The sequence below is a fragment of the Numenius arquata genome, chromosome 17 (assembly GCF_964106895.1).
Source record: "Numenius arquata chromosome 17, bNumArq3.hap1.1, whole genome shotgun sequence".
Lineage (NCBI taxonomy): Eukaryota > Metazoa > Chordata > Aves > Charadriiformes > Scolopacidae > Numenius > Numenius arquata.
This window is the reverse complement of record NC_133592.1, coordinates 12,856,916-12,869,535: the sequence shown is the minus strand read 5'-3', so window position 1 is coordinate 12,869,535 and position 12,620 is coordinate 12,856,916. Positions and strand designations below refer to the sequence as shown.

Below are 12,620 nucleotides of genomic sequence, written 5' to 3'. Positions count from 1 at the left end.
GCTGAGGCGCTGATTTGGGGCACTGATTGCTCATTGCTGGGATACTATGGATACGGGCTACAGGAAAATGTCGTAAGGAGGCTTTGAGCTGCACATGCACTGCCACAGTGGCAGAACACTGTGCTTTTTGGCCAATGCCTGTGTCCTGTCAATGGCTGTCCCACACCTCCAGGGACAGTGAAAGGCAGCAGTATATGTGGTCAGAGCGAGAGTGTGTGAGCTGTAAAATAATAATTAAAGGCATTGTACCCACCAGCCTGTTAATCAGGAAACCCTCTGCCTCTCCCCGTCTGTATTTTCCTCCTCTTCCCTTCTTTCCAGGCAACCTTGAAACACAAAGCAAGGGGCAGATCTTATTTCTGTGTTATTTTTGCCTTCCAAAGTATTTGTTAAAGTGAATGTGCTCTTAATAAATAGCACATGTGCATTTGTTTTCAAAATTTCACTAAAGCTGCACTGGCGCCGGTGCATGGGAGCCTGTGAACGTGAGGGAGAGAAGACTCTCTTTGCCCTGGTTCATCTCGCTGCTTCGCGTGACGTGTCTGTTGTAAAACCTGCTGCCCGGGCTGGTGTTCTGCTCACAGCCTCTTCTCTCAGAGATGGGGCTGGGGTCTCACAGCAGCCATCGCTGAGCTGTCGGGGACTTGCGAGCATCTGTGCCCTTGGCTGGAAGCTGTTCCTGATAAGCCCAACCGTGCCAGGAGCTCTAAGTGTGCGGCATCTCCCCACCGCTGCTTGGATCATCTCGGGGTGGCACCGACACCGGGTGATGCCTTGGCGTGGTGTGGGGAGCTCCGGGCTGTCACCCATTCAGCAGCCCTGTCCGAGGGGCACTGACACTGGCTGAATGCTGCCAGTCGGGGGGTGAAGCTCTGTACCCACTTGGCTCTGCATTCGGGGTTGTCCCCTGAGCCCAGAGCGAGCAGGACGGCCACCAGTATCTTCCTGTGCTGGAGGTCAGCACATTGCTCCTGGTCCTCTGAGATGACAGATGTTGGACCAGCCCTACTAAAAGAGACAGGTGGGGTGGTGGCAGGGCTGCCCAGTGCTGCTGCTCCAGCTGGGGGAGGGGGACATTTCCCTGAGAGGTGCCGGGGGTGGGGGGTGGGGGGGGGGCAGGCCCTGCCAAGCTGCAGAGGGTGGGAAGGGAGGGACCCGGGACCTGTCTTGGCAGAGAGGGCCGGCTGGGCAGGGGCCACAAAGTGGTTTTACTGAGCAGGACCTTTTGCACAGTTCAGATATCTGTAAATATTAGAGGTTTCCTTTTGCTTAAAACCTTTAATTTTGGATTCTTTGCTGTGCTAGGTGACATATCAGGGTCTCATATGGTGCTTTGGATCCGTCCCCTTAATACCCTTAAAAGCAGTTTCACAGTTGCCATAGTAGTTTCAGTGGCAGCAGCAGGTCCCACTAGAGAGGGACATGTTTTAAGCAGCCATTGATGCCCGTGATGGGCAGGATCTGGCTCCCCCTTCCCACCTATGAGCACCAGCGTGTGCCTGAGGAGGTCCTCTGGCATGGCAACAAGCACTGCTCCGTGTTGTGACAACTGTTGTCATTTTCATTTGTCCCCATCTTAACCTGTGTGTGCCTCCCTTGACTTTGAAGGATCTCCTGGCAACAGCCTTGGACCTGATGAAGCTGGAGAAGATTGAGTTCAGCGGGATTAAAGGGAAGGCCCTGGGCCAGCAGGTGCTGGACATGTATGAGGAGTTCCAGGAGGCATACAAGGTGTTTGCAGAGCGAACCTATGACTGTCTTGACCTGACCAACATGGTAGGTGGAACCAGCTTGTGGGAATGCCAGCAGCATGTGCATGTTTCCAAAGCAGCAGCTTCCTCTATGGTGGAGCCCTGGCTCTTGTGCAGTCCTGCTGACTTCTTCCCACCTCCCTCCGCCTTCTAATCTGTCACTGCAGGGAGCAGGAACCCACTGGCCATTCCTGCAGAGATTTGGGATTTCTTGCAGGTCTATATCTAGCGTATCTTGCTAGTTCAACCAGGCCAAGTGCAAGGTCCTGCACCTCGGGCACGGCAATCCCAGGCACAAATATGGGTTGGGCGAAGAATAGATTGAGAGCAGCCCTGAGGAGAAGGACTTGGGGGTCGAGAAGCTCAACATGAGCTCGCAACGTGTGCTGGCAGCCCTGGAAGCCACCAGGATCCTGGGCTACATCAAAAGAAGTGTGGCCAGCAGGGTCCTTCTGCTCCTGTGTCCCTCTGCTCTGTTCTGGTGAGACCCCACCTGGAGCACTGTGTCCAGCTCTGGAGTCCTCAGCACAGCAGAAGGACATGGACCTGTTGGAGCGGGGCCAGAGAAGGCCACGGAGATGCTGCAAGGGCTGGAGCCCCTCTGCTGTGAGGACAGGCTGAGAGAGTTGGGGGGTTCAGCCTGGAGAAGAGAAGGCTCCAGGGAGACCTTAGAGCCCCTTTCAGTCCCTAAAGGGGCTCCAGGAGAGATGGGAAGGGATTCCTGATGAAGGAGTGGAGCAGTAGGATGAGGGGAAACAGTTCTACATTGAAAGAGGAGAGATTTAGAATAGATATTAGGAATAAATTCTTTGCTGTGAGGGTGGTGAGAGCCTGGCCCAGGTTGCCCAGAGAAGCTGTGGCTGCCCCATCCCTGGAGGGGTTCAAGGTCAGGTTGGAGGGGGCTTGGAGCAACCTGGTCTGGTGGGAGGTGTCCCTGCCCAGGGCATTAGAGGTCCCTTCCCCTTGGATCTTTAAGGTCCCTTCCAAGCCAAACCATTCTGTGATTCTATGATGATTCTATGATTCTAGTTCAGGCCCTTAGACCAGTGCAGCTGGAAAACACGGATTTCTATGCATTTCACCCAAGCTTTCTCTGTATGTGGTTCTTGCTGGGATGTATGAGCTGGACCACCATCCACGTCCCTTTGCTTTCCTGCTCTTGGTACCTGGCTTGCCTGATGATAGCCAGCTCGGGTAACCTCTGGGGATGTGTTTGCTCGTGTCTAGTTGCACGCATGACATCTGTTGCTCTCAGAATTCAAGGATGCCGTGTTTTATTGTCAGTTAGTGCTTTAATTAAGGGAATATTCCCAGCCCTCTGGGTCATGGCTCAGTGGCCATCCGTTTCCCAGATGCTCACACCAGCATGTGTCGTACAAGCAGGTCAAAGCAAAGGTGCCACGGGGCCTCCTTATGGTCTGTTCTGAAGCTCCTGCTCTTGGCTTTGGCAGCGAGCAGCGTAGCCGGGGTGGGCTATGAGGGAAGGGTGGGAATGGCATTTCTGACAGGGTCTGTGACCCGTGGTTGTGTCTGATCTCAAGTTTTTTGATTTCTTCTGCTGCTTGTCCCATTCACCCTGGGGTCAGTTCGCTGCATGTGGTTCGCAGGACAGAGTTAGGCCTGTCCACACAGCTGGGGAGGGAGCGCTAAGACTGGAGTGGCCATAGAGAAGCTCCATGGTGAGGAGCTCCTGACCCACACTGCTCGTGGGGCAGCCATTCGTGGCAGACACCCAAGTTGAAGGTAAAGCCCTCCCTCCATCTCCTGCTGTGTCGCAGGGCAGAGCCCTCCCTCCAGCTCCCGCCGTGCTCCCTGCAGAAAGGGCCGTGCCGGGGTGAAGGGTGGATGGACTGGTGGTGGGAGACGAGGCTGGTGTGCCCTTCCTTCTGGTGTGGGGACCTGGCCGGTGGGGTGATGGGCAGCTTGTGCTTTGCATCCTGTAGCTCCCAGTACATCTCTGCAGTGAGTGGCATGTCCCCAGTGCTGCCTGGGAGGATCTGACTGGAAAGCTGCTTGTTCCATGTTGTCCTTCCTTCAGGAGGGAAGGCACAGAAAGAGCAGTGACAGTGGCTTTGCAGGAACTGTCTTGGTTTCGGTGACCCCATGGCCTTTGGTTGACTCTGAGTCATGCTCATTCTTTCAGTGCTTGAGTTTTGTGCCCTCTGTGACTTTCTAGAGCCTCTTTTTAGCTAAAACATGGCATCTGGTCCTGCTGGAGCTCAGCAGTGAGAATAGCAAAAGCTGTTGCCTTATGCTTTGTCCTTTCAGAAAAGAGAAACATGACCTAATTTTTAGTGGCTTTGTCCAAGGTAGGACAGAAGCACTGAGGTCAAGTTCAGTCTTTGATTTGGGCTCTTTTACCAGTAGGTAAACACACCTAGATCTTATGCTTGAACTTCAAAGGATTTATTACAATTGGAGCAAGAAAAGCAGTACCAGAAGATGATGGAAATGACAGAAACACAAAACTGTTGAGGTTGGAAAGGACCTCTGGAGATCACCTTGTCCACCTCCCCTGCTCAAAGCAGGCCCAGCTAGAGCAGCGCTGTGAGCAGGCAGGTTAAATATCTCCAAGGTTGAATATGTCCAGGGGTGGAGACTTCACAGCCTCTGGGCAACCTGTGCCAGGGTTTTGAAACTGTCTTTATTGTTACCCCACTTATGGCAAACTCAGGATCAAAACCATGGACTTGTTTTGGCTTGAAAGGAGATTGGATTTGGAACTCAGGAGGTGCATCTGTGGGATTTCTGAATGGCGCCAAGTCTGCAGGCCAGGTCAGGGGGAGACGGTGTGGAAATAGTCCATCTGCCCTCTAGGCTGAAGTCCTCATTGGACTGTGGAAAGCCCTCAGAACCACAGGATCCCTCCCGGAGAGCCATGATCTCAGTCGTGGGACAGGACAGAAATGTCCTCAGGCTCCGTGGGGCTTTGCCGTGCTGCAGTGGCTGAAGGGTGGCCAGAGGAGTGGTTTAACTCATGGTGAATCAATGGAGCAGAGATCTCTGGATCTGGAGGTTGAGGTACCTTCCTGGTGCCTCATGGCTCGCTGTTTTGCTTCCTCGCAGGAGTTTGAGCAAGACGCCTTCGATTTCCAGCAGAAAGTAGAAGACATCGACCGTCGTCTGGGCACTGTTTTCATCCAGGCTTTCGATGATGCCTCGGACTTGGAGCATGCCTTCAAGGTTTGACTGTCACCTCCCTTCTCTTTTGTGGAAGGGAAATCGGGGCGAAATCCCCCAGAGGAGGCCGGGCAGTGCCGCGGGGACAGCACGTCGGTGTCTGCTGGTGGGAATGGACAGCAGGACCGTGAGACCTGTGGCTTCTGGGCTGCTCTGGGCTAGTGATGCTCAGGCTGGTGGGGTCCTCCCAAACTGTCAAGCCATGGAGTTGGCAGCAGAGTGTTTGCTGAAAGCTCTGGGAGTGTTTCTGCTCCTCCCATTCAGGCATAATAGACATTTGTTCAGATTTAGAAAGAGTAATCAACGAAATTACTCAAATCAGGCTTTTGGATGCTGGGAGTTTTACTTCTGTCTCTGTGAGCTGGAGGAAATTACGCTTTTTCTAGGATTTCTTGGTGAGAACCGCTGTTAAAAACAAGGTGATTATTGTTAATATCAATTTGATAATATTGTTAATATATGGATGTATTTCAGTTTTGGAAACTGAGGTTTTCTAGAAACAAGGCTGTTTTGTTTACCAGCTGATCTGCCTTGCAGAAAAAATAAATGGTATTTTCTGAAAAGTTTCAATATAAGTGTTTGTAGAAAGGACTGTAGAAAGTGACAGCATTTATCTTTCTAAGGCTTTTGAAAAAATAGTGAATGTTGAAGCATTTGAAGAATGACAGTTGGAATATGGTTCACGCACAGAGAAAATCTGTGACAAAGGGAGGGACTACTTGGAAAAGCAGGGTAAAGAAAAGAAATTTCCCTTTTCCAGCGTGCCCATCGGTGCAGACATCTGGGCTCGTAAGGAAAATCCCAGTGAGTCTCTCTGCACAAGTCGGGGTTGTGAATTTTTCCCCTTTCTTTCCCTGCTGCTTCCCCTCCATAGCTGCTGGACATGTTCGGGAGCCTTTTGGAGCGACCGGTCATCGCTGCGGATGCTGCTGACAAATACTCCATCCTCATCAGCATGTTCAGCAGTGCCTTGGACCACGCTCGGCTCATCTACGCCAGGCACATCCAGGCGGAGCTGGAGCGCGGTGCGTGGCGTGTGCTGAGTAAAATTGATTTTACAAGAAATTGGATTTAGATTAATTTTGGGGTGAAAATAATTTGATTTTTCTAAGGAAACCAAAACTTCCTGAATTGGAAATGTTTTCAGCCTCTGTAGCTCCTGGAGGAAATGGAAATGCCGGGGAAAGCTCTGTTCTTGGTGTTAAAGTAAATAATCTGTTGGGGGGAAAATAGCTAAAATTTCTAAAATGTGTGTATGTGAGATGAGTGGGAACGAAGACACACGCTGAGCCTCTTTCCCCAGCAGGGCTGTGACAGGGCTTTCTCTCCACACTCGTGTGCTGCCCCGAACACCCCGTGGGACTTGCAAACCCACTCATGTGCTCCCCGATATGAATTTATTGCGTTTCCCTTTTAATGCATTAAATGCAAAGTATACAAGGGGGACTTTGTAACCAAGAGTTTAATCAGCCTTTTCCAGGTTTATTATTTCCCACGAAGATCGGCACAGGAGGGAGTGGGTAGGTCCCTGTCAGATTATGAGGATTAGAGTGTGCCTTTTTAAACAATAACCCATTTACTTGCCTCAGAAAGACTGAGCTGGAGCCAGGCAAGTTCAGAAGAGGCAGCACTGCTGGAACCAGGGAATGGAGAGATTCATGGAGGATGAGTTCATCACTTGCTGTGAATTTGAGGGAGGTTGTTCTGTGGGTGTTAGACGAGATGGTCAGAACTAGCTCCTGGTCAGAAATCCCTCCCTCAGTGTTTGTGGGGAGCCAGGAGTGCACCCCAGGCAGAGGATGCCTCTGTGTCACCTCTGTTTCTACCACGTGCTGGGATTCTCCTATGCTCTCAGGTTCTTGGTCAACGTCCAGAGGCACTGGGAGACTTGCCCCAGTTACAGGCCTACGTCAGTGTAGCAGATGTTTGGATTGAAGGAAGGAAGCTGAGAAACCGGAGCAGTTGAGTTGCTTTTGGTGTATCTTTGAGGTTACAAGTACAGTGTTCGGTCAAATGCTGTTTCATGTGCCCTCCCCAGGTTCCCCCCCAGTGCACAAGAACATGCCACCAGTAGCTGGAGCACTGGGCTGGGCTCGGGAGCTGCGAGCACGAATCCAGGTGCCATTTGGTCACTTCGGGCACATCCCACATCTGTGAGTGTCCGTTCCAGCTAAGTTGCTTTATGACCATCTTGATATCTTTTCTTTAATCAATCTGATTTTCTTTCTGTGTTGAACATTATCCCGTGGTTATAGCTGAAATAATTCTGAGTCAAAGAGGTGTGAAGTGATTGCGCTGGTGCTCTTCAGCTTCCCTGCGATGATTTTTTTAAGAACTCATTAGTTGGATTTGTTTTGAAGTGGTTAAGAAGTACAGTGGGATAGTACATGGGCTATTCAGCTTTCAGACCTTTTCCTGCAATTGGAAGAGGTATGGAAACCTTTCCCACTGCGATCCCACCCAGCCTGTGCTCCAGGACCTCCCTGGGAGCAGCCCAGCCCTTGGCTGCAGGCCCCGGGTCTGGCATCGTCCTGGCTGTGACGGGCAGAAAGGAGCTGGACTGGACTCATCTAAGGTGGATTGATGGAGCTGAGTTTCCAGGTGGGTGAAGAGATGAGGACCTGTCTGGGAACTGGCAGAACACAACATGCTCAGCATTAAACAAAGGAGCCGTCTCCCAAGGTCAGGGAAAGAAGCTGGTGCTGGAATAACTATTAACTATTACCCGAATAATTGTCATTGTGGGTGCTCTTGGAGAAAGGTGGCCCCACGCTGACAGCTGCCGCATCTCACGGCACCGTGTGAGACAGCATTTAAGAGCCCTGTGAGCAAAGCAGAGTTGGACCATTGAAGGCGCTCCAGCGACTGCGCCCTGTAGCTCACAGGAATGGCTTTGCTTGTGCTGGACGGGATTCTGAGTAAACGGATCCACTTTTTTTATGTGCTTGACCAAAATAAGCCGTTTCTGTCACCGTGCACTACTTGTAGCCTTCTCTCACACTGTGTCACCATTGCGTAACTGTCTTTAAGCGCACGGTTATTCTGCAGCAGTAAAAGACATGAGTGCAGTGACACTGGCTCGTGGACCATTCCCAGCACAGAGCCCCAGAGCCCCAGTTCCCGTGTCTGGTTTGAATCCAAATGGCAAATTTTGTAAACTGTGAGGAAAGACACAGATCTGCATTTTGCATTGATTTTCTTTCCCCTGTTCAGAGCAGTTAATAACATGCCCTGCAGCAGGGGTGATGCGATGCTGTTTCCTACGTGCAATCTGAAAGGGAAAAAGGATTAAAAAGGAAAACCAAAGATGGTTTTGCTGTGGTTTACTTAGGGGGTTGTTTGCTTCTAGCAAGTTTGATCAGCAGTTGCCCAGTGGTGACTGCTCGGGCGCTTCCTTTGCTAGATTTTGTTTAAGTTAATTCAGGTTTTGTCAAAACGTCCTCCAAAATCAACAACCATGTTCAGGAAAGCTTGGATATTAGAGTAGAATAGAGTAGAGTAGAATAGAATATTTGAGTTGGAAGGGACCTACAGTGATCATCTAGTCCTGCTTCCTGGCCACTTCAGGGCTGAGCAAAAGTTAAATCATCTTATGAAGAACATTGTCCAAACAAACACCTCTTAAACCCTGCCAGGCTCGGGGCATCGACCGCCTCTCGAGGAAGCCTGTTCCAGGGTTTGACCACCCTCTTGGTAAAGAAACTCTTCCTCATGCCCAGTCCGAACCTCCCCTGGTGCAGCTCTGAACCATTCCCAGGTGTCCTGTCCCTGGATCCCAGGAGAAGAGCTCAGTACCTCCGTCTCCATGTCCCTCCTCAGGAGGCTGCAGGAGCCATGGGGTCGCCCCTCGCCCTCCTTTTCCCCAGACTAGACGAACCCGGAACGCTCAGCCGCTCCTCACAGGACATTCCTTCCAGCCCCTTCACCGGCTTTGTTGCCCTCTTCTGGATGCATTCAAGTGCCTTCACATCCTTTTTATATGGTGGGGCCCAGAACTGTACACAGTGTTCAAGGTGAGGCTGCACCAATGCTAAATACAGCGGGAGATACTCCAGATGAAGCCGTGGGGAAAGGTGGCCTTATAGGAATTCCTCTGGCAGCTCCTGCCTGGGCTGGGAGGCGGTTGGACAGCCTGGGCGCTGCCTCCCGCGCTCTGGGACTCCTCTGCTCTTCCCAAACCTCTGCGGTTTGAGGGGCACAGATTTGGCACGGCAAAGAGCTGCATCCAGCAGGGGCCACGTGCTGCTTCCTTCGGAGCCTCTGTGATCTCAGGAGGGGCTGGCTGGTGAGCGGAGGCTGCCGTGCTCTGTGCAGGTGGGGAGTGAGAAACCTCCTCCAGCAGCCCTGAGCCCTTCATCCCACAGTATGCGGTTCCCGTATTGCAGGTTGCCATGAAAACGCCCCAGGGAGAGGGCGCTGGGTCTTGGATAGCCTTTGTGCAGTGAAATGATTTTGGGTGACGTGGCAGGGATGAAATCCAGGGTCCCCAGTCAATTAGAGGCTGCCTGAAAACGAGTGGGTGATCTTGGGAAAGGGGTAAATACGGATTTACAGCCTCACAGAGCAAAAGGTAATGCTGAGCTTGTCTGTTGTGTTACCAGCTGCCTGGACTCTGCTGAAGGACGAAGGGTGATCCAGAAGTATGAAGAAATGATGCAGTTGCTCAACAGGTAAGTGGTGGCTCAGGCAAGGCTGTGACTGCAGGAAAAACTGTTCTTCTCCTCTAAGCCACTTTCCAGCACATTTGCGAGCCCAGGGCCTGGGAATGTCCCTTTCTAATTCCCTCTGAGCTTTCTGATGAGAGAGGAGGAGGAGTCCGGTTGCCATATGCCACTGCCTTTCTGTGACATCTTGAGACGGGAAGTTTGCCTGGGAAGAACAGGAGCCAAAATGGTGAAACACGCTTCTGCTGGATGTAGAAGCTGCTGTGGTGGAAACCCTGGGCTGACTAGAAGTCTCAGTCCACTTGTGCCCATTCACAGAGAGTATTTCCAGTGGCTGTAATGTTTATATTCCACCATTCGGAATGGGATTCACTGCCCCTGACTTAATATCTTAGCGTTTGGTGTTACATCTGAACTGTTGGTTCTGGGCTTGCCCTTGGGCAGAGCCCCCTGCCCGGGAAGGAGATGTCTCTGCGGGACCTGCTCTCGGTCACCGAGGAAGGGAGCCAAGATACCTGGGTGCTGGGCGCTGCCGGGCAGTGGGAGGGAGCCCTGCTCCTGGTTACCGAAACAAAGGCTGAATAATTATGGTAGAGCCTTTCAGAAGGGAGCAGACCGACAGGGGATCCCGGTGACTTCGGCAGGGATGGTGTTGTCTGGGTGACGTTTCCCAATGGGCTTAGGTGACAACATGATTCAGAGGGGACTTTGTTGTGTGGGTGGTTGGGACTCTCCATGCCCTGTGTGGTACCAGGCGCCCTGTTCAGCCCTCGGTGTTTCCAACCCCGGTGGTGTCACCGAGCTCTCGAAGAGCTGAGTTTCCCGAAGCTGACGGTCCCTCTGCAGTGACTCCGAGAGAAGCGAGGGCAACTCCATCCACCCCGGCATTTCTCTGGGTGTAGGCACCCGTCCTGCTTGACACTTTGGCAATGTCATAGGGTGTATCATCAGCAAGTTCGCAGATGACACCAAGCTAGGCAGGAGTGTTGATTCCCAGGAGGATAGGGAAGCTCTACAGAGAGACCTAGATAGATTGGATCATTGGGCCAACATCAATGGTATGAGTTTCAACAAGGGCAAGTGCCAGGTTCTGCACTTGGGCCACAACAACCCCGTGCATTGCTACAGGCTTGGGGAAGTGTGGTTGGAAAGCTGCCTGGAAGAAAGAGACCTGGGGGTTCTAATTGACAAGCGGCTGAACGTCAGCCGGCAGTGTGCCCAGGTGGCCAAGAAAGCCAACGGCATCCTGGCTTGTATTAGAAATAGCGTGAGCAGCAGAAGTAGGGAGGTGATTGTGCCCCTGTACTCGGCACTGGTGAGGCCGCACCTGGAGTATTGTGTCCGGTTTTGGGCACCTCAATCCAAGAGAGATATCGAGGTGCTGGAGCGAGTGCAGAGGAGGGCAACGAAGCTGGTGAAGGGCCTGGAAAACAAATCATATGAAGAGCGGTTGAAGGAACTGGGACTGTTTAGTGTGAGGAAGAGGAGGCTGAGGGGAGACCTCATCACTCTCTACAACTACTTGAAAGGACACTGTAGAGAGGTTGGTGCTGGTCTCTTCGCACAGGTAATTAATGACAGAACGAGAGGGAATGGCTTCAAGCTCCGACAGGGTAGGTTTAGACTGAACATTAGGAAAGAATTTTTCACAGAAAGAGTGGTCGGGCATTGGAACAGGCTGCCCAGGGAGGGGGTTGAGTCACCATCCCTGGATGTGTTTAAGAGACGTTTAGATGTGGTGTTGGGGGATGTCATATAGGGGAGAGCTTTGTAGTGTAGGGTAGATGGTTGGACTCGATGATCCCAAGGGTCTCTTCCAACCTGGATGATTCTATGATTCTATGTCCAGTAGCTGCTTATCTACTACTTTAGGCTAAATGCTGCTGAAAGCCTGTCTCCAAATCTGAGTCCTCTGCTAAAAATGGTACTTGAGAGATCTTTTCCCTCCTGACTTGATGCTGTCACTGGTTTTCGGGTGTTTGTCTTTGAAGCCATGTTGTTTATGGAGATGGTGTGGATGGGTTTTTAATATTCCCTAATGTTCTTCGGGCCTCAGAATTGGACTTGGCTTTCATGCCTTCGTCTGCTGGCTTGGTAGCTACGTGGTGGATGTTTCTTTTTTTTTCTGGCAGGTATCAGGAAAAGCTTTATGTAGACTGGTCCCAGATGGTCTCTGAAAAATCGCAGTACAACCTCACTCAACCGCTCATCCGGCGAGATCCAGAAACCAAACTGATCACGGTCAATTTTGATCCCCAGGTAAAAACTGCTGCCCATTACCTTTCCTGCTGGCCCACAGGCATGTCTCCAGGCTGTGACCCGCTGGGGGCCGGGGGTCTGGTGGGACCGGTACTAGATCTGTTCTGCTGAGGTCCCTGGAACCCCTTCTGTGATGGGTAGCATGAATTTACCATCGTCTGTGGGCTCTATCTCCTGGTAAATCATCAGGATTGCAGTTTAAGCGGAGCACATTCTAGTTAAAGCCAGTGGCAGAAAGTCCCTGAGCAGCCAGATGTTAAGTGTCGCAGTGTCCAGACCCAATTTGATACTGGTGTGGGGAGTGTTGGGGCAGCATCTACAGAGGTGGGTTCATGTTGTGTATCTGAATCTGAGCTTCCTGAAAGGGTACAAAAAACCCAGGAAAGGTTTGGTTTGTTACCTCAGTGTTGTGGCTGTTGGGTTTCCTTTATTGTGGTGTAGGAGGCTTTTCTCTGTCCCCTAGAGCTCCCCTAGAGCGTGTCTCCAGCCCAGGGAGGGCTGACCACCCGCCCTGCCCACAGCAGAAGCAGGGCTCCAAACAAGCAGTGTGCACTGTGCATTGCTTGTGCACAGTGTGTATTGAAAGCTTCTGGGGTCTGGTGGGACCAGGGTCTGTCAACCGTAAAAATGCCATTTGCTGGGGAGACGCTGAGTCTCAGGGGCCTGGGGAAAATGTGCATCGAAACCTTCCCCTGTTCCCTGGGGCATCTGCTGTTAAAGGAAGGTGTTTAGGTTTCAGAGCTCATTCAAGCTTGGCCCTCAGTCA

The 12,620-nt window shown here is 51.7% G+C and overlaps 1 protein-coding gene across 1 annotated transcript in view; it reads left to right on the top strand.

Annotated features, from left to right (window-relative positions):
- DNAH9 (dynein axonemal heavy chain 9) overlaps positions 1-12,620 on the top strand; it is a 228,924-nt gene that overhangs the window by 11,563 nt on the left and 204,741 nt on the right. The window contains exons 7-12 of the mRNA XM_074160192.1: positions 1,609-1,776; positions 4,818-4,934; positions 5,806-5,956; positions 6,970-7,084; positions 9,533-9,601; positions 11,728-11,854. Coding sequence (XP_074016293.1) covers positions 1,609-1,776; positions 4,818-4,934; positions 5,806-5,956; positions 6,970-7,084; positions 9,533-9,601; positions 11,728-11,854 — 747 coding nt within the window. The remainder of the gene's footprint in view (positions 1-1,608; positions 1,777-4,817; positions 4,935-5,805; positions 5,957-6,969; positions 7,085-9,532; positions 9,602-11,727; positions 11,855-12,620) is intronic.